This window comes from Dunckerocampus dactyliophorus, chromosome 2 (assembly GCF_027744805.1).
Source record: "Dunckerocampus dactyliophorus isolate RoL2022-P2 chromosome 2, RoL_Ddac_1.1, whole genome shotgun sequence".
Classification (NCBI taxonomy): Eukaryota; Metazoa; Chordata; class Actinopteri; order Syngnathiformes; family Syngnathidae; genus Dunckerocampus; species Dunckerocampus dactyliophorus.
Window position 1 is genome coordinate 18,261,674 of NC_072820.1, and position 23,554 is coordinate 18,285,227.

The window sequence follows — 23,554 nt, forward strand, 5'->3', positions numbered from 1 at the left end:
TGTAGTCACAGATGTCATTCCAATCGCGTTATTAATTTAAGATATTTTTATGACACCTTTATTTTCTTTACACAATTAGACAAATGTAACAAAGAGCGCTCTTATTTTGAAGGCCGGAAGTGTGTTGTGTGTGTTAAGAATGGCAATTGACGGTTGATACGAGCAGGGTCCAAGAGTAAACGCGCCTCTCGTCTTTTTTCGCTCAGAACCTGCATGTCGTCAGTGAGCATTGCAAAATGGTCCTTACATAAATGCGGTAAAACACAACACGGTGAAAATATACTCATCCAGCCTGAGTCGCGCACATGTGCATGCACTAAGCTAACCCTGCTTGCTTCCATTCACGCTCCACAACAGGAGTTTCCAACGTTTTTTGTCGCAGTTTCGACATGTTTAGGAGTGTTAGACGTCCCGCACAAGCTCTCTGCACCATGACACAGCAGTCTTGACACAGTGAGGGGGAACTACCGCTGAAGCTACGGAGCCAAATATCCAAAATCCAATGTGAAGCTAACTTCACCACCGTACACTGCGGACATGGTGGTGTTGTATTTTCTTCTTGTGGAGGGTGGCAGCAACCGGATCGGCCTGACCTCGTGGCAGAAGCCGATATGATCCGATCTTCAAAATACAGCGGATCGGCGAGATCGGATTGGGACATCCCCAACTTTCCGGTCGTATGTTAAAAGTATGAGCAGGTACATCAGAGTCCGAAGAACAATGGTGGAAACAAAGCAGCATAGCAGCATTTGTGCTCCATCTGGAAAGTGTACGCAGCTAAAGTAGTGTTTCTTTACTAAGCCACATCACCAACTACTGGCCTGCCAAGTGTATTATAGCAGTTGTGAAGCCTGCGGTAGTAGCCAGTAACACTTTTTGCCATTTTTGGCAATTTACTGACATGACCACACTTTTGTTGGTGTAAATGATTGAAAAAAATAGAAGCATGTGTGTTAACTACACGGGAAAATATATCAGCCAAAACAACACTGGCTTAACAGCAAAATACATTTACTACACAGCTAATGTAGTGTTTTTGTATAGAGTCACATCACCAAGTGCTGGCCATATTACCACCTTGTCACTAGTGAAACTTTGCAAAAGAAAAAAGAAAAAAAACGTGTTTTTTTTGGTTTTTGTTTTTTACTCTGAATGCTCTGACGTTATCACATGTACATATTTGAATAGCACTGATGAGATTTGCTATATGTTGTGATGTATGAACCTGTACTCAAGTCACATCTAGCATCTATCAACATTCATTCACAATTTTAGTGGAAAGGCGGTTTCTAGTTTAGTTTGGCAAATTCAAGTTAGAACCAAAATCCAAGATTCACATCAGAGGTAGAGCTGCTCACAATTAGCGCCTGAAACCGCGCAGAGGTTCGTTATCCAGTCAAAAAGCTAACAAAACACCAGGATGAAAGCAATGACATTGCCAGTTACTGGCATGACATGGGTGTTAAATACTTTTCAGTTGAGACTTTGAAAAAAAATACAAATAAATAAATAACAGCTTTGTCCAAATGTATCCTAAGCCGAATACTGTAAAGTAAAGTCTGAATACTGTAAAGTCATCGCCTGAACGTATTTAAATGGGGTGGCTGATGATATGCTGTGATGTAGTAACCATGTCTCTTTGGTATTTCAGAAGCTAGCATTTCAGGAGTTAAATCAAAGGCAAAGCTGCTCACAAAAGTGCCCGAAACACTGCAGAGGGTTGTTGTCAACTTTAAACACACCAGGATGAATGCAGAAATGAAGGTAGAAGAAAGCTAACTTGACGTTTCTATTAAAGATGGAAGACGAATTACAAAGCATTGCGACGAGGTGTTCCATGGCAAATATCAACGCTAACATGAACACTTGACTTGGGCAACAAAACGATTTAGGTGCAGATTGTGATTTCATTTAGCTAACTTTAACTTATTTAAAGCTTCCAGATCTAGAATACAAGGAATGCCTTTCTACCGAGCTGAGTCATGTTTTCAGTCAGTGGAAGCGTCACAGATATGACTTACCCATCGAAAATGTCCCTCCAACAGTAAGATAACTAGCAGAATTAAACATAGTAGGCCGCCTCTGTCCGGTAAGAAGCCCATAACTCTCAGTGAAAAGAGCCAAAGGAAGTGACAGCGCTGTTAAACTTTTGCATATTTTGTTGTGGGCTTCTTCTTCGTCCTGCTATTTGCTCAGGGTTGAGACACAAAGTAGCTCCAGTACTGCCATCAAGTGGTACACAGTGCACTACACCTTAAAATGGCTACGGTAAACCTAAAATAAAGTTCACATAATTAATTTGTACAGTTTCATTCATGTATAATACACATTTTCAATGGATGGTCAATTACAAAAAAAATGTGTTGAGCAATTGAAATTGCTTGTGTTTTGTTGGTTTATTGTATACTACAAGTTTATAGACACAAACAAATAGATAGCATTTACAGTGACAAATGAATACTTGTGAATGCAGCAGTATAAGAGTAGGAGCACGCTTGCCTTTCATCAGTTTTCATCAGGTCAATAAAGCGTATTCTACTCACGCATACAATGGCAGAATGCTGCTTAATCAAGTGAGGTCACTCACCAGACAGTTATACATTAACATGCAAGCATGCAGCTCTTATCGCGAATGACTGAAGATGATGAGTGAATCATTTTTAACCAATATCACGAGTGGTCAGCAACACCCAGCAGCTTTATTTAGCTCTGCATGCACTTTAAATAGGTCAGCTGTGGCCTTTTTTTGTGCAGAAAGAAAGACAGTGGTGTTATTTCCATGAAAATTTTATTCATACATGTTTTTAAGTGATCACAATTGACGAATAGGTTCCATACGGAGCGGTATGTAAACATAAATACATACAGTATATATATATATATATATATATATATATATATATATATATATATATATAGTGGTGTCAAAAAGTGTCTGCCCTTCCAGATTTCTTATTTTTTTGTCACACTTAAATGTTTCAGATCATCAAAAAATTGAAATAGTCAATGACAACACAATTTTTTAAATGAAACTTTTTAAGGGAAAAAAAAAGTCCAAACTTACATGGCCTTGTGTGAAAAAGTGATTTCCCTGAATTACAACAATACTGCAAAGATCAGTTGCAAAGATCAGTTGGCCAAAATTCCTCCACAGCGCTGTAAGAGATTCATTGCAAGTTATTGCAAATGCTTGAATGCAGTTGTTGCTGCTAGTTATCACTTTTTCACACAGTGACATGTAGGTTTGGATTTTATTTCTCCCGTAATAATAAAAAGTGTTCAGTTGTGTTATCACTGATTAATATTTAAATTAGGTTGATGATCTAAGTGATGATTTAAGTGTGACAAACAAACAAACAGGGCAAAACACTTTTTCACACCACTGTGTATATATATATATATATATATATATATATATATATATATTAAGGATGCTCCGTTACATCGGCCACCAATCAGTATTGGCCGATTTCCATAAGAAATCGTGATTGGCATATGCCAATAAATGCCTTTAAAATTTTGCCTTTATTAATGAATTACTAATTTTATTAGTAATTGCCTATTTTTGGGTGCCCTGGCAGTCAACGGACCTTGGAATTGTCCTGACGTTTCCCCTTTATACGGCACCCTTGGCCAATAGCACTCATGAATAAATCCAAAAATGTGTCATGAATCCATGTGATCGAATCGTCAGCATAAAACCCTGATCGGCGCATCCTTAATATATATATATATATATATATATATATATATATATATATATATATATATATATATATATATATATATATATATATATATATATATAATATATATATATTATATATATATATATATATATATATATATATATATATATGTACAGTATATGTATATACTGCATATTACAGCAGACTATATATCATCTATCACAGCATTATGGTTACATACCTGTACATGTACCTGTGTCACGTTTGCAAAAGTATAGGCATCAACAGGTTGCTACATTAGTGCATTCCTTTAAAACTAGGAATATCATAGTTAACACTCTCTTGCACGGAGGAAGCACTGGGAGCTACAGTGTCTATACAGCCCGGGAAGAACTATACTGTACACTAAATATGATATACAATCACAGGGAAATACTACAGTAGTTTGGGTAAATCGTCACATACGACCTGGAATCTGTTCCACAAAGAGGAATGTTTTTGGAAGTTTGGGCTGGTTTTGACTTGCTCTCCTAATTAACATAAACAATAAATACACGTCGTAGATGACCACCATGCATTCTACCGGACATCTTACACAAGTGGATGAAAGCACAATTGCTGTAAATGCTCCAATTAAAGTTACTATGCAATTACCCGCCAAATCTCTTATACAGTAGTTGCCAGGTGCGTGGTCAATAAAAGCCAAAGAACACTGGGGTCTCCAATAAGAGCTGGTTGAAAAAACACTGGCATCACATGTGTCCAGCATCTTTATCTACTGTACCTGTATGAACACTTTAAAATGCCATGCGTTGCATTTGTTACAGTTGTAGTACTGTTGTTTACCATGAACTCATCAGTGGTATTAATACTGGCTAAGCAGTTTGCTCCTTGCTGCTATTACAACATCGGTTATGTCGCTGTTGTGTTCTGCAATATATTTGTTCAAAAAGAGCTTTGTTTACCTTTCCACTTTTTCATGCACTCCAAATCAAATCAAAGTTTAAAAAATAAGCTGAGTTCTTGAGCTTCTGTCCCTGTCCTCTTTGGGAATACAATTAGAGCGTTTACAGTAAGATTGTAAACGGCAAAAAATGAAATATAAGCATGATTAAATCAATTAAATCAACCTCAAACGTGCTTATTTTTGGATGAATATGATTTTTTTAAAATTACTTTCTATGTGAGACTAAAACACTGTTTTACTCCTTTCAAGTGTTTTGGTACTGCAATTGGCTGGCGACCAGTCCAGGGTGCACCCCGCCTCTCACCTGATGTCAGCTGGGATAGGCCCCAGCATACCCGCGACCCTTGTGAGGATAAGCGGCATAGAAAATGGATGGATTGATGGATGGAAGTGTTTTGGTAACTCAGTGTACCATTGGCAAGACGTTGTAGGGTTGAAAAATATCTGCTCCTTCCTACTCCTTTTTGGACATGTTGAATTGTGCAAGTGTCAACATGATGTTCCTTAGTGTAACAATTACCAATATTGGCAGGTTATTTTGCTTACTCTAAGTAATACAGCTCAGATTTTAGCACATATTACTTAAGATAAGCACATTGGTTGAACACTGTATATCTTTTACATTGTATATTACATTGTATATATATCTTTTTAATCCAAAATAAGTATTTTTGACTTGATTTCAGTTATTTCATCTTACTTAGACTTCAGTTTTTGCAGTGTGGTTACTCTGCCTAGTGGGGGAATCTGTCAACTACTTTGGTAAAGATGTCCACAATTTTTCAAAATGGAAGATTTTGGCCTATGTTGAGATCTCAAGTGGTGTCATAGACACATACAATGTCACCATCCACTCTGATCTGCACACACAAATAAGACACAATGAGTATAAATTCAATGTATCCACAGGGACAGGACACAATAAGGTTGTGTTCACACTTGTCATGTTTGGTTCGGTTAAAAGGAACTCTGGTGCGTTTGCTCTGCTAGTATGGTTCATTTGGTCAAATGTAAACATCATCATCCAAATCTTGGGGTGCACCAAATATGTGGGTCGAGTCCGCTTGAGAGATGGGTCTCGTTCTGCTTGCAAGTGAACTCTGGTGCAGTTCGCTTCACTTGAGGTCAAATGTGAACATTACACGGATGAAAGACAATGGAGTAGTGTTAAAATGGCAGCAAAAACATGCAGAAATGACAAATATGTAAGAGAAGAGGTGCTGTCTCTTTGTTCTGCCCCCCTCCCGTGTGAGTGTGTCACAATCTTTTGAAACTTATATTTTAGTAGCTTTTTGCAAAATCTAGGGTGGTAAATATAGCAGAAAATAAAAATAACCCGTGTATTCAAACCACAGATGGCATTTTGGTTTGGACTATTTGAGCTACTCCCTGTAATAAGTCACAAAAGCTGCCCAATCAATTCCTTACTTTATGCATATGTTCTTTACTGTGTAGCCTCTGGTGCCATGACAAAAATGCCAGTGTTAACACTAAGTGAACCGCACCAAAAAAACAGTGTGAATGCAGCCTTAGTGTTGCACAAGTGCTGCAGGTTTGGAACTTTCCACTGTAATCGTTTGCATAGTATTAAACTTCCTCTCATTTTGAGACAATTTCTTAAAGTATAAATGTGAGATATTTCAATGCAGTTCACCAGTTTTCCCCCTTAAAAATGGACAATTCATTCATTCTGTAAATCTTGTGTCCTCATTAGGAAAGAGTCAGTCCAGCATTGGACTCCTAAGAGTTCCCATCAGAGCCAGGCAGGCAGGAGGGCTCCTTGTCACAGTCGGTCCCGTCTTGAGTGGTTGTCAGATGTGAAGCCAAAGTCAGTTTTGGCTTGAGCTTCTCATTTCAGTTCCCTTTTCGGATGCTTCTGCCTTACTTCCGGTCTTCTCCTCACATAGTCATGGGGGATTTTCACTTTCACACATTGGTCTTTCAAGCCAAGTCCTTTGTGTGTTTGTGGTTTTAAGAAGAAAACAACTCAACAGGTGATGCAAAGCTGTACAAAAATGTCACCTGTTATCTGATGGTACCACTAAGGAAAGCGTTCTCTTTTCAGTTCTCCACTATGAGTGGTCCGTCAGTCTGGGCCCAGGTACTCTGTGTTCTCTGCTGCCGGCATATGCCCGTTAGTGCGGGCCTTGAAGGTGGGTGTGAAACTGTGCTGGTAATCGGGGTTGTCTATGCTGTTCTGTGGCTTGTATTTGTGAACAATCGCGCCGTTGGAAGTAAACGGGGCCATGACAGCGCCGGTGGATGGAAATTCATTGAGGTACTCAGGTCCGTTGGGCCCATTTTTGAAACAGTTCAGGTACTCGGCCTCAGTATCATCCGAGGAGATTGTGGGGAGGAGGGCACGGGGAGGACCGGGCTGCGGGTAGACGGGGTTCATCATGTCTGACGACGTATTCTGGTTCATGTAGTCTGTTAAGTAAGCACAGATGGTCATTAAAATCTATTTGTCATTATGACATTTTTACATAAAATAAGAAAGCTTTATTTATAGTATAGCACATTTCACACACATACAACAAAGCATGGATATAAAATGATAAAACGTTTTTGGAAATTTTTTAATAGCGGGCCCTCTAGGTGGAATAGGTGTGTCCCATTATGTGCATTAATTAGCCACCACTTTTTATCTGTTTTTATATCTTTAGAACACCCAGCAAAGAGAAAGACATGTGTATTCGTGTCTCATAAGTATTGTGGATGATCGGCTAAATTCTAAAAAATGTAGTTTTCCTTCTTGTGTGGACAAACGAGCTATATGCTTTCTGACCACTTGATGTCGCCCTTTCTCGCAGAGTCTAACAGAGGCAGCAGTGTTGCTCATGGCTGACCTCATCTACCTCACTGACATTCTGACAGTTTAAAGATGAAGGACACAAACCTGGAGCAGGCTGGAAGGCATCGTCTAAGAGTTTATCCGTAGGGTCTGGGATGTAACGAAGAACTATGCTTCCATCTCTGCTGGGTAATCCATTCTGTAGCACAAAAATGACACTTTCAAGTCAGCTGTAACAGCACCAAACATAAAATAAGTATATTGAACTAGCTCATTTTCCCTTACCTGCAGTCCATTTCTGCTGTAGCATGTTCCAATGCTGCTGTTCAGGCTCTGTGGGGGAAAAAAAACTGGCGTTAACATCTCACAATGATGATGATGACACATTTTCCATTTGAGCCATAATGGCAAAGAGGAAGCGTGGCTGTCATCGCAGCGTGAGAAGATGAAGACGGGAAGTGTCCTACTTCACTGAAGAAATTCAACAAGCTTTGCTCTCCAGTCACGGGAGTGTGAAAAGTGTCAAAAGCCCAGACCAAAAGACAAAAAAAAAGCAGGCGTGACAGCTGTGGCAAGGCAATTACTTTTAACAAGAAAAGGAAATTAAACACACTGACAAAACAACCATCTGTAAAATATTTCTAGACCCACGCTGGATAATGTTACAAGAACAGGCTCTTATTGGCCTGGTATGTTCGTCTGCAAAGGTAATCACAAAGCTTGACAATTCTAGGAGGTTCCAGGTAGAAGAGCCAGAAGCTGAACCTGAGGAAGAAGAGTTCCACCAGGGGGGAAACGTGGGAGAAGGCGAAGACAATGAGGCCCACTTGTTTGTGTTGGGCTCGGACAGAGGTGGAGGGGTGGTTGCAATTAGATAGAAAAAATAAAGAGTAATTGGGCTCAGAAGGTTTTAGGCTGTCTTCCATTCAAACCGCTCCACCATCATGGGCAAGACCAAAGAGCTGTCAAAATGAGCCCCCCGAGACAAGATTGTAGACCTGCCCAAGAATGAAATGAACTCAAAGACCATCAGCAAGAAGCTTGGTGAGAAAGAAACCACTATTGCCGCAAATGGAAGATATATAAGGTAACCTCACTTTATAGCATGTGTCAACCTGTTTGGAAAACAGCAGTAATACCTGACGTGTATCAAACAAAGTGCTTACAATGATTTGTGCAATAAAGTCAGTTTAGACTATTTCTCCCAAATTATTGGCTTTAACAGTATTAGATATAGCACTAATGATAATGGTAATTGTTTAATATATTTTTTACATGCATACAAGTTACATTGGAATACATCACATAGTACAATTCACAGTTCCACATATCCAAAAAGGAGTAGGAAGAAGCAAAGCTTATTTAATCCTATCCCCTCTGTTTTACACTACAATACATTTGTTCACTTGCTGTATTCCAAACGTACTCTCCAATTTTAAATACGTAGGAAAATGATAAGACAGTATAATAATGTGGTGCAATAGGAGTCAAGCTTTATAATTACTGTAAATAAATGAGATACGTCATAATAAATAATAATAAAGATATACCATAATTTACAGTGTTTACCCGGAGAAAACCCACACACGCACAGGGAGAACATACAAACTCCACACAGTAATGCGGAGATTCGAACCCAGGTCTTCCCGATCTCCAGACTGTGACTGTGTGGCCAACATGCTAACCACTAGACCACCCAGTGGCCCCTATTACAACATGTATGTACAAAATAAAACCTTAGAGAGGCATAAGACAAGTAAAAAAATGATCATTTTAACTACAACAAAGCATGCTGGGAAACACGTAACTACCCATTGCACAGCTGCAACCTCTTTCGGGTTACCCATCCCACAGATTGTGATATTTTTATGTTGATATAAAATACTATACCGACCTAAAGTTGGTTTTAAGTTTTGGCCCCTTGCGCGATTGAGTTGACACCCCTGCAGTCTAGAACATGCACGATTTCAGCTGGTGTGGTAAGGACCATTCTGAGAATGGTGAGGGAGCAGCTCAGAATTACAAGGGAGGAGCTGGTTAATGATCTCAAGAGTACAAGCCAGTCTGAGGTTTCCTAATGACAAGGCTTGGTATGAACTCGACTTGAAGTGTTTGGAGGCTGAGAAATGCTGAAACATGAAGGTGGAAACATTCTGCTTTACCAAAATCCCTCCTCAGATATGTGCAACCCTGCTGACTACAAGACATGTCTGACCTTGCCAACAAGTGTTTCGAGTCACAGTTGGCACACACATCAGCGAGGACCTCACCTGGTTTCACAACACCCAACAAATTCTGAAGAAGTCCCAAAGGAGACTGTACTTCCTGAGAAGACTGAGGAAATTTGGCATGTCCACCACAATCCTGAGTTGCTTCTACAGATGCACTATCGAAAGTGTCCTTACCGCCTCCATCACTGTTTGGTACGGTAACTGTACAACACGTGATAGGAAGGCACTCCAGCGGGTGATCAAGACCTCACAGAACATTGTTGGGGCAGCCCTCCCCTCACAGCAAGACATTTATAAAACCAGAGTCCTACGCAGAACACACAACCTCATCAAGGACAGCACACATCCACAACACTCACTATTCACACTCCTACCGTCAGGCAGACGCTACAGGAGTTTGAAGTCCAGGACCACAAGGCTGGCAAATAGCTTTTACCCACAGGCCATCAGGCTTCTCAACGAAGCACTCACACACGCCGCACGCAACACACACTCATAGCACTTTATTTATTTATTACTTATTTATTTGTATGAATGTCTCTTCTTTTTGTTGCTGCTTAATTTATTGGTATATATGTTTATATGTTTATGTTTCTTATGTTCTTATTCTTTCTTGTGTTTTCTTTCTTTTCTTGGGAGAATGAACAGAATAACATTTTCATTGCATGGTATTACTGCTGTTTTACCATGCACATGACAATAAAACTCTCTTGAATCTCTCTTGAATCTTGAATCTCTTGAGTCACGTTTTGTACAGCGATCAAACACTTACTGTATAACCTGTATTAAATGTTATTTTTTTGTGGATTTTTCCTGAGTTGCAATAAACCTACTATAAAAAATCTGGATTGTCCATATGTTATTTATTATTATTATTTATTTATTTAGATTTTGAACAGGAAAAGATTAAAAGCAATCCGGCCTGACTCAGCATACATGCTCTTTTTCAGCAGGTTCCTGCTCTGCAGAACATAAATGCATACAACATCATTAGTACATCAGCCAACATAGGACAAACACAGGCAACCCAGACACAGAAATTGAGAGAAGCAGCGAACAGAAGGAGGCTACTGAACCATCTCAGCGAGTGCAGCAGTAGCTGTCCATCAAATGGTGAGCACGGGACTTTTTAAAGTATCTCGATGTTGGAATGGTCTTTAGGTGCAGTGGAATCTCATTCCAGGCTTTTGCAAAAACATAAAAGACTGATCTCAGTGCATACAAATTTTTAAAAACTGGTAGTGCCAAAAGTCTGTTACCGATCTGGTGGTACAATTAGCCCTTGTGCTGAGTTTTGGCACCAAAGCACTGATTGCTGCAGAAGTGTTACTATTTAGGATTTCAAAGTACAATTTCATGCCAGTGCTCATTATATAATTTTGAAATGTTAAAGAATTAGACAGTGATAGAGCAGATCAGTGATGTGTCTACCCAGGAAGTCGTTCCTGGATGTGGTGAGTTGTGGTTCTTATAAGCTCTGTTGTAGAGCCTAGCTATTGGCTCCAAGATTTCATTTGTTGTGAGCGACCAGACAGGCAATATGAGAGAGTGGACAGTATTATAACATTAAGATATGTTCTGGAGACAAAGACACATACAACCTAATTATATATAAACACATAACTTTTGTTTCAGCTTTTTGGAGACATTTTGTACATGCTCACTGTAAGTGAATTGGGAGTCTAGACTGACTCCTAAATATTTGTAAGTGGATACAGTGGCGAGTTGTTGATTTGAAAAAATGATGTGATTGGATATGAATAAATGCCTCATAGATGAGTACGGTAAAAGTACATGCAATCTGTTTTAACATTAATCGTTAAGTGATTATCTTGCAGTCATTGATGTTTTTGTTGTTAATTGCGTCTGTACTTGCACCAGACACAAAAAGCACAATATCATCTGCGTATAACAGAGAGTTTGAATAACTTAGTCCATGGAGAAGGACGTTGATGTACATCAAGAAGAGTGAAGGTCCTGAAGTACTCCCGAGTTTGTTCAACAAAACATTATGATTAACTGTATCAAAGGCTTTTCGGAAGTGTTTGTCTGGCTCCAGTGATATATCCCTTGTTTAGTGCAGCATGTATCTGTTCAGTGAATAAAAGCAATGCTGACATGGTTGACCGTAACGGTCTAAAACCATGCTGGCAGTCACTGAGCAGTTTATTGTCTTCAATGTACTGGATGAGTTGATTACAGTATATAATGTTTTTTCAAGTAACTTAGAAACTGTTGGGAGAAATGAAATTGGTCGATAATTGGAGACATTAGACACCCAACTTATAAATTGCGGTAATCTGAGCAGTTTTCCAAATAATAGAAAATTTAGATTGTCTAATGCACAGATTAACTAAATGATGGGAAAATGTTTTTTTAGAAAATCTATGTTTAGATTGTTTACATCACAGGCATAAGATATTGTTGAGGAGCTCAAAGTGTTAGATGAAGTACTCTGAGATCTCAGAAAAGGGGAACTGCTGAGATGCATTTGGTGGTATTGGGAGTATTGGAGAATATGTAGATTTAGAGGACAACTTGTACAAATGAGATAAAATACTCATTAAAGGAATTTTTCTTGATCAGTAAGAAGAGTACCATTTATGGAGATTTGTAAATTATTGTAATTATATATATTATAATTTTTCAAATTATTTTTCACCAGTTATAGATTTAATCGTTTGCCATAGGTATAAAAGATATGTAGGATGACTACTTATCTATTTATCAGTGCTCATGTGAAACTTTATCAAAATGCGACTATGCAAAAAACACATTTTTGACCCGGAATTACTATAAAATACAAATTCAATATTTGAAGTTAATTAAGATAATAAGGTGTATGTTTTTAAGTGTGCAGGAGTAAGGCGTACATGGCTTCAGGTCGAATGTCTGAAGGGGTATGCGACTGTAAAAGGTTTGGGAACCACTGCTCTATATGACAAGAATCAATTCTATGAAAGGTGTTGTGTAGCCTGGTTCAAGCTTACGGTGGAGTGAAGCAGTGGTGTTTGAGACGTGCTCTGGCTGGCGAAGAAGCCGTGCTGCGGCACGAGGTACTCATCGGCGTCAATAGCGTCTTCCATGTCCTCGCCGCTGAGCAGGCTGCGGTAGAATTTATTGTTGGGAGGATTCTGCACATGTATGCTCTCATCGTCCTGAAGGACAAATGGCATTAGAGAGAGAGTTAGCATGACATTCATGACTGATGGTAGAAGTACCGTATATTATTAATTATATTATTAATTATACAATTAAAAATAAAGTGTGTCCTATATCTGTAAAAAAAAATTCTTAAAATTTGGTGGGTGTGGTTTTAGATTCAGGTTTTAGATTCGATAGTGTGAAATTAACGGTACATAAGGAATTTAGGTAACTTAATATACCTGGATGACAAGATAACGAGGTGGATCCCGCGCCATTTTTGTGAACTCTGCTATTAGTTCTCTGAAACGTGGTCGACTGTCTGCATCGATCATCCAGCCTGTGAACACAACACCATGTTGACTCATTTTTAGTAGATAGTAAATCCATAGTGCTATAGAAGCTGTACACTGACTAATCTAAAATATATCCATGTTTATGTTCTATGAGAAGACAAAATGTGAAGGCTGTAGTCATTTTTTTTTTACAGAAAACTTAGAAAGTGGTTTAGGAGAACGTTTTACACCACTCTTCCACTTACATTTGACCATGATCATATAGACGTCTATGGTGCACACTGGAGGCTGAGGCAGACGCTCCCCTTTCTCCAGCACGCTGGCTATTTCACTAGCCGGAATGCCGTCATACGGCTTGGTCCCGAATGTCATCAGCTCCCACACTGTCACACCTGCAGGAAAAAAAATCTTATTCAGTTGTTTTTTGTGTGCAATAAAGCCGTACACAAGATAATAATAATAATAATAATAATAACACATTTTATTTGGATTGCAATTAAAATTTTGGCAATCTCAAAGTGCTACAGAGATACATCTTGATAAACTTTCAATTTTAGTTAAATAGATACGTCCAAGAATTGACAGATGTCTTGGCTGCCGCAAATTTTGTTTGGTTTTGCAATCTTTAATTTTACTTTCTATGTTAGCTGCGAATTAAGTTGGTCTTTGGATAAATTAATTCCTAAACATTTCACCTCTGACTTTATAGGTATGTTGAAAATATTTTCTTTGTCACGTTCATGGATCGGAAACAATTCAAATTTATTAAGATTTAAACAAAGTCCTGATAAATTAGAGAATTTTTTCATCTCTTTAATTGCCATTGGAATTTGGAAAGGAGAAACGCTGCAGCTGGAGGTCGCTTGTAACAGGTAGGTTTCTAGCTACCTCTTAAAAACAAGTCATGCTATACAAAAGTGCAGCTTGTAAAAATATGAAAAACATATAAAACTTACAAAACTATAAAAGCAATCAAAAACACGGGTGGAGAAACGGCAAACAAGCAACGCCAGCATCCTCTCCTAGTGTCCTAGCGGATGTGTGCAGTGTCCAAACAGTGGTGTTGACAAATGGGCTGTGGGCGTTATTAGGACGTATCTCAGAGCTTAAAAAGAGGAGTGCTGGGGAAAAAAATGTCACCTGTGGCCAAGTTTGCTGATGTCTTATGCAGAAAAGAACATATGATCAAACCCTGAGGGGGGAGAGGAAGATTTGGAAACAGGCCCTCACAAAAAAAGCAGCGCAGTGTTGAGTTTCCATGAGCTGGTGCTTTTGTGTACACGTGTGCTGCCGAGCTGGAAGAACTGTGTGTGTGTAGTCTTGTCCATCTGGGAGAGAGATGTTCTCCCATCTCATGTTGTGTTCTTAAATGTCGGCAACATCCCGATGAGATCCAACAACAATATTCCATTTGAGAATTTCCTTGCTGTAAAAACGCTTGCTGTCACTTTTTGGATATGGCAAGTAAGTTTTATGTGGGCCAATGCAGGAGGAGTGTGAATGCACAACTTTTTCAGAGCCGCGTTTATATATTTAAATTGAATTTCTAGCCCTTTCATTTCATCCCTGTATAAGACAGAGGTGTCCAAAGTGAGGCCATTTTGTTGTTTGTAGCTTATTGGCCGGTATCTTGTAAAAATAAAATGAATTCATTATTAATCAAATACATCATTAGAAATTACAGTAATTTGCTTTGTCACCTATAACACAAAGCAAAGATGTGGATATTTTGTTCAGATAGTTTGGCATATACTGACCTCCATTGGATTGGTTTTACCATCTTCACTGTACAAAATATATCAAAGTGGCCCTATCGTCATTTCATTTTTATGTAAGCGACCCTCAGTGAGAAAATACCCCTGGCACCAGCTACTGTTACACTTTTAAACACAGGATAATTGTGTAATGTCATTCAGTTCATTGTGGGGGTGAACCTAATCATCACGTTAGAAATCTAGGGGTAATAATAGACTCAGACCTGAGTAACAACCACATTAAATCACTGACATCATCAGCTTTTTACCACCTAAAAAACATTGCCAAAATGAAGGGAATAGTGTATAAACCAGATTTAGAGAGCCCGCTATTAAAAAACCTCCAAAAACGTTTTATCATTTTATGTCCATGCTGTAACCATGTAGCAACAGGCACATTCATGATAACATGTAATACTTACAGTATGTTGCGGTGCTTTGGTGGTTTTAAGCATTCCCTGAACTTCCTTCCTGGATGCATTGATTTCACATAGCAACATAGAAACGAACACTACATATAGTGTTAACTTTTGCCAAAAACAAACACACAGCAGCGTTGTTGATGGTTTTTGGAGGTTTTTTCAGAAGGCTTTATAGGCGGAATATTTGCATCCCATTACGTGCATTATTAGCTGTCTCTTTTTAGCTGATCTTCAGAACTCACAGAAAAGAGAAAGACATGTGTTCAAGTATCACATAAGGATTGTGGTTGATGGGCAAAATTCCCCCAAAAAGTGAAGTTTTCCTTTAAGTCATGTTTGTTAGGTATGTGCGTCTAATTAGGTCGTATATTTCTCTTAAATATGATGGTTGACCACTATGTCAATCATCAGTTAATGATTTGACCTGTTTGTAGTTGATACTATTTGTTTTTGTTTAAAAAAATCAAGTCAGCTGGGATAGGCTCCAGCATACGCGACCCCGGTGAGGACAAGTGGTATAGAAAATAGACGGATGGTTATAATTGAAACAGGAACATATATTTTTAATTGCTGTTTTATGCTGTGTTTTTAATAATATTTCAATTTATTTGTAGTTTTTATATACAGTTTGTATACACAATCAAATTCAAGACCTTTTTTTGTCTGGCTGTTAATTAAAAAAAAAAAACAACAAACATTACCTATTCTGTTTGGTTTTTTTTACAGGTTATCATCAAAACAAAACAGAGAAAAGTTTTTACACTCTTTTACACACACTTTATCACACGATCTGGCCACTTCAACGACGTGGAAGTATGACGCCACGGGTCTTTCAACATGCAACTTTTATTCTGTCATCTTTGATAAACACAGCAGTTCAATAATAAGTTCAATAATAAATCGCTAATAAATAATAATAATAATAATAATAATAACGCAAATAAATTCCCTCACGAGCCTTTACTACCATCTCAGAGCGCTATGTGGCCTCTCTCAGGTCCGCTTTGTCACATTGACAGAAGCCCCCAAATAGCTGTCCTTGGCTATGCCTGCCACTAACTAGCAGCTCGTACGCAAATTTTAGCTTGTAGTTCCAAGCAAAAAATTAGCCCAGAGATGGCTCACTTCTAAAAAAAACACTTGCTAGTTGGGACACACGTATGCCTAGATACCACTCTATAAATTAAAAAAATACCGGCAGTGTTTCAGTACCTTCCTGCTTCTCTTTGGCAAGTCGACGACGTAGTCCGTGACAATTCCAATCACAGTGACAGTAGATACAAATAACTTTGGTCTTGTTGCAATAGCCATCTGCCAGGGCTTTGAAGCTAAATTTACCAATCAAAATACGCCTTTCTTTCTCCATTTCTTCTCAATATTTGCTCCAGCTTTTAGCTACATGGTGACAACTACAGCGTCGGCTGAGGGTCAAACAGGACGTGCGCATGTTAATCACGCATCAAAAAAAATGTGCCGTTAAAGGAAACTTCCGTTAACGCGTTAACTTTGACTGATAACGTGTTAACATGTGACGTACTTTAATGTAATTTTGTTAAGCAAGTCTGGAAAAAGTATATGAATACCACAATCCTAACAGTAGATCCTGCATTTATTCACCTGTGCCTTTTATACACAACCCAATGAAGCCGTAACTGTGTGCACTTTCAACAGTGACACAGCACGGTAGTGAGTACTAAACACCTATGAGACTTTTGCAATTGCTTCCAACACAACAGGGCGAGAGAAGTCAGTAGAATTTTGCACCCCTGTCCCGCCACACCCTTTCACACAGGCGGCCTCTGTTACTGCTCTGATGCTAACTCCAGAGGTGCAAAAACCCCAAACTCACTTGTCCACTCCATTCTATATAGAAGGCACCAATAGGGAAAAAAGTAAAAATACTGACTTTTTATTAATTTTTTTTAAACCCGGCTGTGTGAGAAGGTCTAAAGACTCACCGTAGCTCCATACGTCACTCTGGTGTGTGTATGTTCTGTTTAGAATGGACTCCAGAGCCATCCACTTAATGGGTACCTGTAAAGTGAATATAATAACTCAGTAAATGAAAATGAATTTTGGCATGAAACACAACCAAAACACTAAATATTTCATAAATATAATGATTTACACTGAATTCTATACAATGTGAACATGTCTGTTTCCTGCACTCACAATGTAACTACGCTGCCACCTCATGGGTCAGAATTGCAATTACCACATTATTAGGTACACCAGCAAAATGTAATATTGAAGAAAAATGGTATTTTCCCCAAATATAATAATGTTCACGTGTTAATGTGGTTTGTAGAACATCATAATGAAGAGACGCTTCTATTATTGTTGTTTGTTACATGGAAGATGTTAATGCGTGTTCTTTTACAAGATTGAAATATAATATAAGTCTCATCTTTCTGTAATTAGACAGGGATTAGACATCTGATCAAAGAAGGACCTCTTTATAGCACTTTCATAACACTTAAGATAAAAACAAACAAGGCACAGTGCAGAAATAGCATCTTTCATTTCTTGCTAAAAGCACAGCAAGGTGTCTATCACAAAAAATGTTTCATGAACAACCTTTCCTCCATCAGCGTGGTACTCCTTCTCGTCGGCATTCAGCAGCTTGGCCAGGCCAAAGTCTGTGATCTTGACGTGCTGAGGGGTCTTCACTAGGACGTTTCTGGCTGCCAAGTCACGGTGGACCAAGTGGCGCTCCTCCAGGTAGTTCATACCCTTGTGTCAAAACAAATGGTGAGATGTTACACAATATGGCAGCTAACACTTGAACATGATGTGCTTAAAAACATGCCAACTTGAATGCAAAAATTATGGCTATAACGATAAAGGCTTTAGTGTAAGTAACTTTAATTGTTTTTAAAATGAACTGCCTTCAGAAAATTTGTCTTATCCACCTGTCTTTGTCAATTTATGCATTTCACCAGGAAGGTCAAGTGTTCTACTCCTTGCTTTAACAACGGAAGACTCTGGCTCTGATCACTCAGCATGACAGTCACAACTAAAAGTTAGGCTTCACTGTATTTGTTGACTGAATAGACACAAGCCTATAGTTGTTACACTTCAATTCCCACATTCAGTATGTTCCATGTGGTATACCTCTGCACCCTACTGCAAAATGTGTCACACATATCGAGATTTATGTGTATGACGTTCTCCGACACTGCACAGACAGACGTATTTTCTGTTCTACATTTCACCTCGTCCTTGTTCACAAATATTAAGGCTCTGCGTAAATGCACAGAGGTGAGGTTTAATAATGTTAGCTCTGTGCTGCTGTGCATTTTTGCTCGGTGCATAATCTCATGCTATATGTGCTCATAAGTCCAGTAATATGCCTTCTATTGAATTAATTTCCGTACTGATTTCTGTACTTTATGTGCTGTTGTTTTCATAATGATTTTCACATTTACGCGAGGGTACGCGACTGTGAAAAGTTTGGGAACACCTGCTTTAAGTTTTACCTAACTAAACAAACATGTAATGGTCAAAACATAACCTAAAGACTGCTCACCTTAGCAATCTGCACACACCAGTTGAGCAGGTACTGCGACCCGATGCTGTCCTTATTCTCCTTGACGTAGTCCAGCAGGCAGCCGAAGGGCATCAGCTGTGTGACAAGCTGCACCGTAGAGGTCAGGCAGATGCCCAGCAGGCGGCACACGTGTGGGTGTTCCACACTGGCCATCACGTACGCCTCCTGTGTGGTGCAGAATGTGGTCGGCAATGATGTGAGGCAGATGTAATAAAAAGTCAAATTAAAAATAATAAGAATGTAGTTTGAACAGGCTGCATTCATTTTCCACAGGGCCAACACCCACACGGCCCCCGCCTGGATTTATCGTAGATTTCCGCCAGTGAGAAGGTTCTCCATTACGGTCAAAATAAGAGTAAGTCATGACTTTTCCATGAAATGCATGCACAATATAAATAAAAGATGCAATACAGTCAAACTGACATGACTCAGGCTGCAGTTCTTCACACATTTGTTTGGTAAATAATACAGCTTTCTACTTCATCAACTTACGTCCAAGATATCTTTGTTGGCTTTGGATGATGCGGCTTCTCTCAAAACCTTGATGGCCACAGGGATTTTCACATCCTCTCCCTCTGGCACCCAAAGGCCCTGCATGGATACACACACCCCAATAAGGTATTTAATAAGCTGTAGTTACTGTACATGTGTATAATATGATTTGTGCAACAAATGTGAATGTATTTTGATTAGTATTAGTCCTCCAACATGTCATGTCAGAATTTTTTCTTTACATTACTAGCATATATATTTATTAAACAAGATATATTAGCATTTTGGAATCATATCATTATGCTGTTAGATACATTTTTAGCACATACATTTATTAAATAATATATTAGCATTTTTAATTAAATAATAAAATAATTGTATTTCTAAAACATTCTTTCTTGTATTTGGATATTTATTATAAGTTGTTTAACATACAAATGTACAGATGTACATATTTTGTGTATATTATAATTATTACAATTCCTTATAATTATATAATATAATGATGAATTGTTAATCATTATTAATCAATTACAAACAATTATTATTTATGTGTTAATATAATGTGTTTAAAAATATGTACAAACTTGCTAATAAAATAATAAAGGAATGTATATATTGAAATCAAAATGCATATTCTTGATGCATATGTGATAATACCAACAGAAAATATATTTAATACAACATTGACAAATACTGTACAATGAACAGAATATTAATAATAAAATATTTCAAAAAAATGCAGAAAAAAAACTGTATAATAATAGAACAATCATTAAAATATAATAGGAAAGTACAGATTTAAGATAAACTTTTAACCCTAAAACCATTTTTCTAAACAGGCCAATTAGAATTTAATACTGGCAATAAAAAGCTACCCGGTCAGTAATGAAATAGCATAAGCATTTTGTAATATAGTGCATCTTACTCCTAAGCCCCCAAGTGTGTGCTTAATGCGCACAGGAAGCCAAAGTGGAGTCACTGGTGCGTGACCGTGCAAGTTAAAAATGCTTCTTTTAATTGAAAAATTGACAACAGATGTCGCTGAGCGAAGACGACACACGCTTGGATCACGTCGGCACGGTTTGAGTCGTGCTCTATGGAAATTTCGACAAGGCTGACATTTTTAGCCAAAAAAACTAAATAACCAGCGGCCTGTTACTACCTTATAAACTGTACCAAAAGCCCCTGATCCCAGCACTTTGATTTTCTTGAATTCGGGTTCCTTCAAGATGCGCAGCAGTGCTTGGTTGGGTGCCTCGCCGCTTGGAGTCAGAGGTTCAACCAACTGGAAAAACAATGCACAAGCTACAAAATATGCTTGCTTTTATGCAGACACTTTACAGTGCAAAAGGCCTCATAATACCTCCTTTTCCTGTAGAAGTCTGCGCATGGTCCTCTTTCTCTTGATGTGGCGTCGACGTAGAAACACAAACACAGACAGGGCTGCAACCAGGAATGCCAGAAGGCCACCGACCACACCCGCCGCAATCATGGACAGGCCTGAAGTGCTGAAAGGCAACATAGGATACGCAGATGGATGAGAATCTTAACACAAGATGAGAGATGCTGCGTTACTAAGGTTTATTTACTCACGTTTTCCCCTGGCAGCCTTGGAGACCGCGCCCCATGCACCTGTAAACAAATTAATCACAAGTAAACACGCTTTCATGCTGACAGCGTTAAAGCATGTGAATTATGCATTTTGTTTACTTCCGCATTGCTTAACAAAGTTACATTGCACGCAAAGGAGTAGAAAGAAATGGATCTTATTTGATAATATCATTGTTTGCAATGCATCATATGTCTAGCTATTTTTGACTTGTGCCTTGTGCCTTACATGTAGTTAAACAACTCTGACGAGGATGTCATGCAGTTGTACACCACAGCAAACTACAACCACCATAATAAACATACACAGTAGTTTTGCTTTTAAAAGATTGCATCAACCAACACTGTGTTTTGGACCATGTCTGCTATGCAATTGAATGTACTGTATTCATTTATCTTCTATCTTTATTTTATTTGCTTTTTTAAATGTACTGATTTAATTATTTTTTTCCTCTTCTTATTTCTCTTCTTCTCTCTATTGTTACACATTCCGTATTCTGTTCTCTCCCTATTAGAAAATAGTGACACTTCTACACGGGAAGTGAACAAACTACAAGTAATTAATGAGACATGGAGAAGGGGATAGAATAAATAAGCTCCGCTTCCTCTTACTCCTTTTCAAACGTTCGAAAGAAATAAAACCATGACTAATGATGAAAAACAGGTAGCACTGCCATCATCAAATATTAACCAATAAACAACACACACACTTTTTAAACTCCAAACCAGAAGGTATGAAATAATATCATGTTTAGCCCTTTATAGGGAAACAAACCATATTCGGCAACTTCAAATGAAGTCCAAATCAGCGCCACAAGCTTTATTATAAGGCAGCAGGACCATGTGATTTTTTTTTTCCAACCAATCAACATAGTGATTAGAGTAGAAAATGTTAAAGACGTACACTTAAATACATGGAATTAAAAGCAAATTACACTGGTATATTATTATTTTAAACATAATAATAATGATTATAAAATTGTGTGACCAAAGTAAAAAAAAATAAAAATTACACGAGGGATTAAAAACCCTAAATGGGAACTGAAAAAAAATTCAAATGAAGAGATTACCAATGATGGATTAAATCAAAGCACCATATGTAATGTATGTTCGGTCATAAATATTGTATCATCCATGTGCCCTTAAAAACCGTGTGTGTTTTTACCCTTGGGTGCAGTTGGGGTGACACAGCTGGCACACTTTTGAATCATCTGCGTATTTCCACACGAGAGCGTCGTCCTCACCCGGCACACCTTGAGGACACCGGGCGACGCAGAAGAGTCCATCCCTGAAGTTGGCACACTTGGTGCAGTTGGCAGAACCCTGAAAGAACCACAAAGACATCATCTTATTATTGCTATATCTCCGAACCCCTCATGCAGAAGTGACAGAGGCAAGGGAAAACTCGCGCTAAGGAAATGAGTCGTGTGATGTGGGGCGGCTATCTGCCTTGATTGGACTAAACATACCAAGTTACAATAACTGCTATGTTGATTAGCAGTAATAATGGACATCTATTATGTGATGTTTGCAAAAAGTTAGTACAAACCTTCCACACACCTTTTTTTTACAATCAGGTGCCGTCACACTTTGCATAAGTCTGTTTTTCAACACGTCTGCCTCTTCAGCAGCTGTCAGCATGACTACACCGAGCATTACAAGTGGATGAAAACACAATTAAGCAACGTTTGATCTGAGCGGTATAGTTACACTTGTGACGGTATATTACTAGCTCCACCCTCCACAAGCGTACCAAAGTGTGCCACTGCCACCAAAAAAGGGTATTGAAAGATGGGATGGTTGGAGTTGGATATTTTGACACTCTTTACAATGGGAACACAATACAAGGCTTTAGAGTGCAGTCGCTCTGCCCAGTGGAAAAGTCAGTTAATTACAGTTTAATCAACCCTTTACAACCTCATATAATGATTCTCATGTAATGTACTTTTACAATAAAAGTGTGACCTATGTTTCCGGTGGAAGTGAAAATTCCAACGCAACCACGTTTATGGTTGACTGAAATCCCATTTTAACGTTATTAACTGCCGTTCATTTGTAAAACATAAGCTAAAAGCTGTAAAATACAACTAATAAAACTAAAATAAGGTAAAACTACTCATCCTTTGAAGACACCTGATAGACACGGACGGGAGAGGGAACAGGAGGGTTTTTTGCATTGTAATACTGTCAGCTAGTGGTGTTTTGTTTTAAAGAATGTGCATTTTATTGTTAAAAACATTTTAAAATGACAAAAACATTGCATTACATTGTTAACAAAAAAGCAAAATAATATCTATGTGTGTGTGTGTATATATATATATATATATATATATATATATATATATAAAAGCTATTACTGTATCTATTAACTTGCTATTATCAAACTGCGGGATGAATCTCATATTCAGGGCACAAGATCGAATGATAAAGCCTAGCTATATTAAATTAAATGTTGCTCATATTATGAATACTAAATATAATTCCAAACACCAAGCCACAATAAGTTCTATTTTCTGTTCTATGGTTATCATCACACCTTTTCTCTTTGCCATCACTGGTGACATCCCAAAAAAACACAAAGAAAAAGCAAAACCTGCTGCTCAC

General features: G+C 38.2%; 2 protein-coding genes across 2 annotated transcripts in view; both read right to left on the bottom strand.

Moving 5' to 3' along the window:
* npc1 (Niemann-Pick disease, type C1) overlaps positions 1-2,180 on the bottom strand; it is a 26,572-nt gene extending 24,392 nt beyond the window's left edge. Inside the window, exon 1 of the mRNA XM_054759323.1 lies at positions 2,022-2,180. Coding sequence (XP_054615298.1) covers positions 2,022-2,102 — 81 coding nt within the window. The 5' untranslated portion in view covers positions 2,103-2,180. The remainder of the gene's footprint in view (positions 1-2,021) is intronic.
* Positions 2,181-3,870: 1,690 nt separating this feature from the next.
* Positions 3,871-23,554, bottom strand: part of egfra (epidermal growth factor receptor a (erythroblastic leukemia viral (v-erb-b) oncogene homolog, avian)) — a 66,300-nt gene continuing 46,616 nt past the window's right edge. The window contains exons 15-28 of the mRNA XM_054767215.1: positions 22,116-22,273; positions 20,936-20,974; positions 20,706-20,850; positions 20,505-20,627; positions 19,340-19,438; positions 18,827-19,012; positions 17,875-18,030; positions 17,256-17,331; positions 13,367-13,513; positions 13,068-13,165; positions 12,672-12,839; positions 7,736-7,783; positions 7,556-7,649; positions 3,871-7,086 (exon numbers count right to left, since the gene is read on the bottom strand). Coding sequence (XP_054623190.1) covers positions 6,743-7,086; positions 7,556-7,649; positions 7,736-7,783; positions 12,672-12,839; positions 13,068-13,165; positions 13,367-13,513; positions 17,256-17,331; positions 17,875-18,030; positions 18,827-19,012; positions 19,340-19,438; positions 20,505-20,627; positions 20,706-20,850; positions 20,936-20,974; positions 22,116-22,273 — 1,881 coding nt within the window. The 3' untranslated portion in view covers positions 3,871-6,742. The remainder of the gene's footprint in view (positions 7,087-7,555; positions 7,650-7,735; positions 7,784-12,671; positions 12,840-13,067; positions 13,166-13,366; positions 13,514-17,255; positions 17,332-17,874; positions 18,031-18,826; positions 19,013-19,339; positions 19,439-20,504; positions 20,628-20,705; positions 20,851-20,935; positions 20,975-22,115; positions 22,274-23,554) is intronic.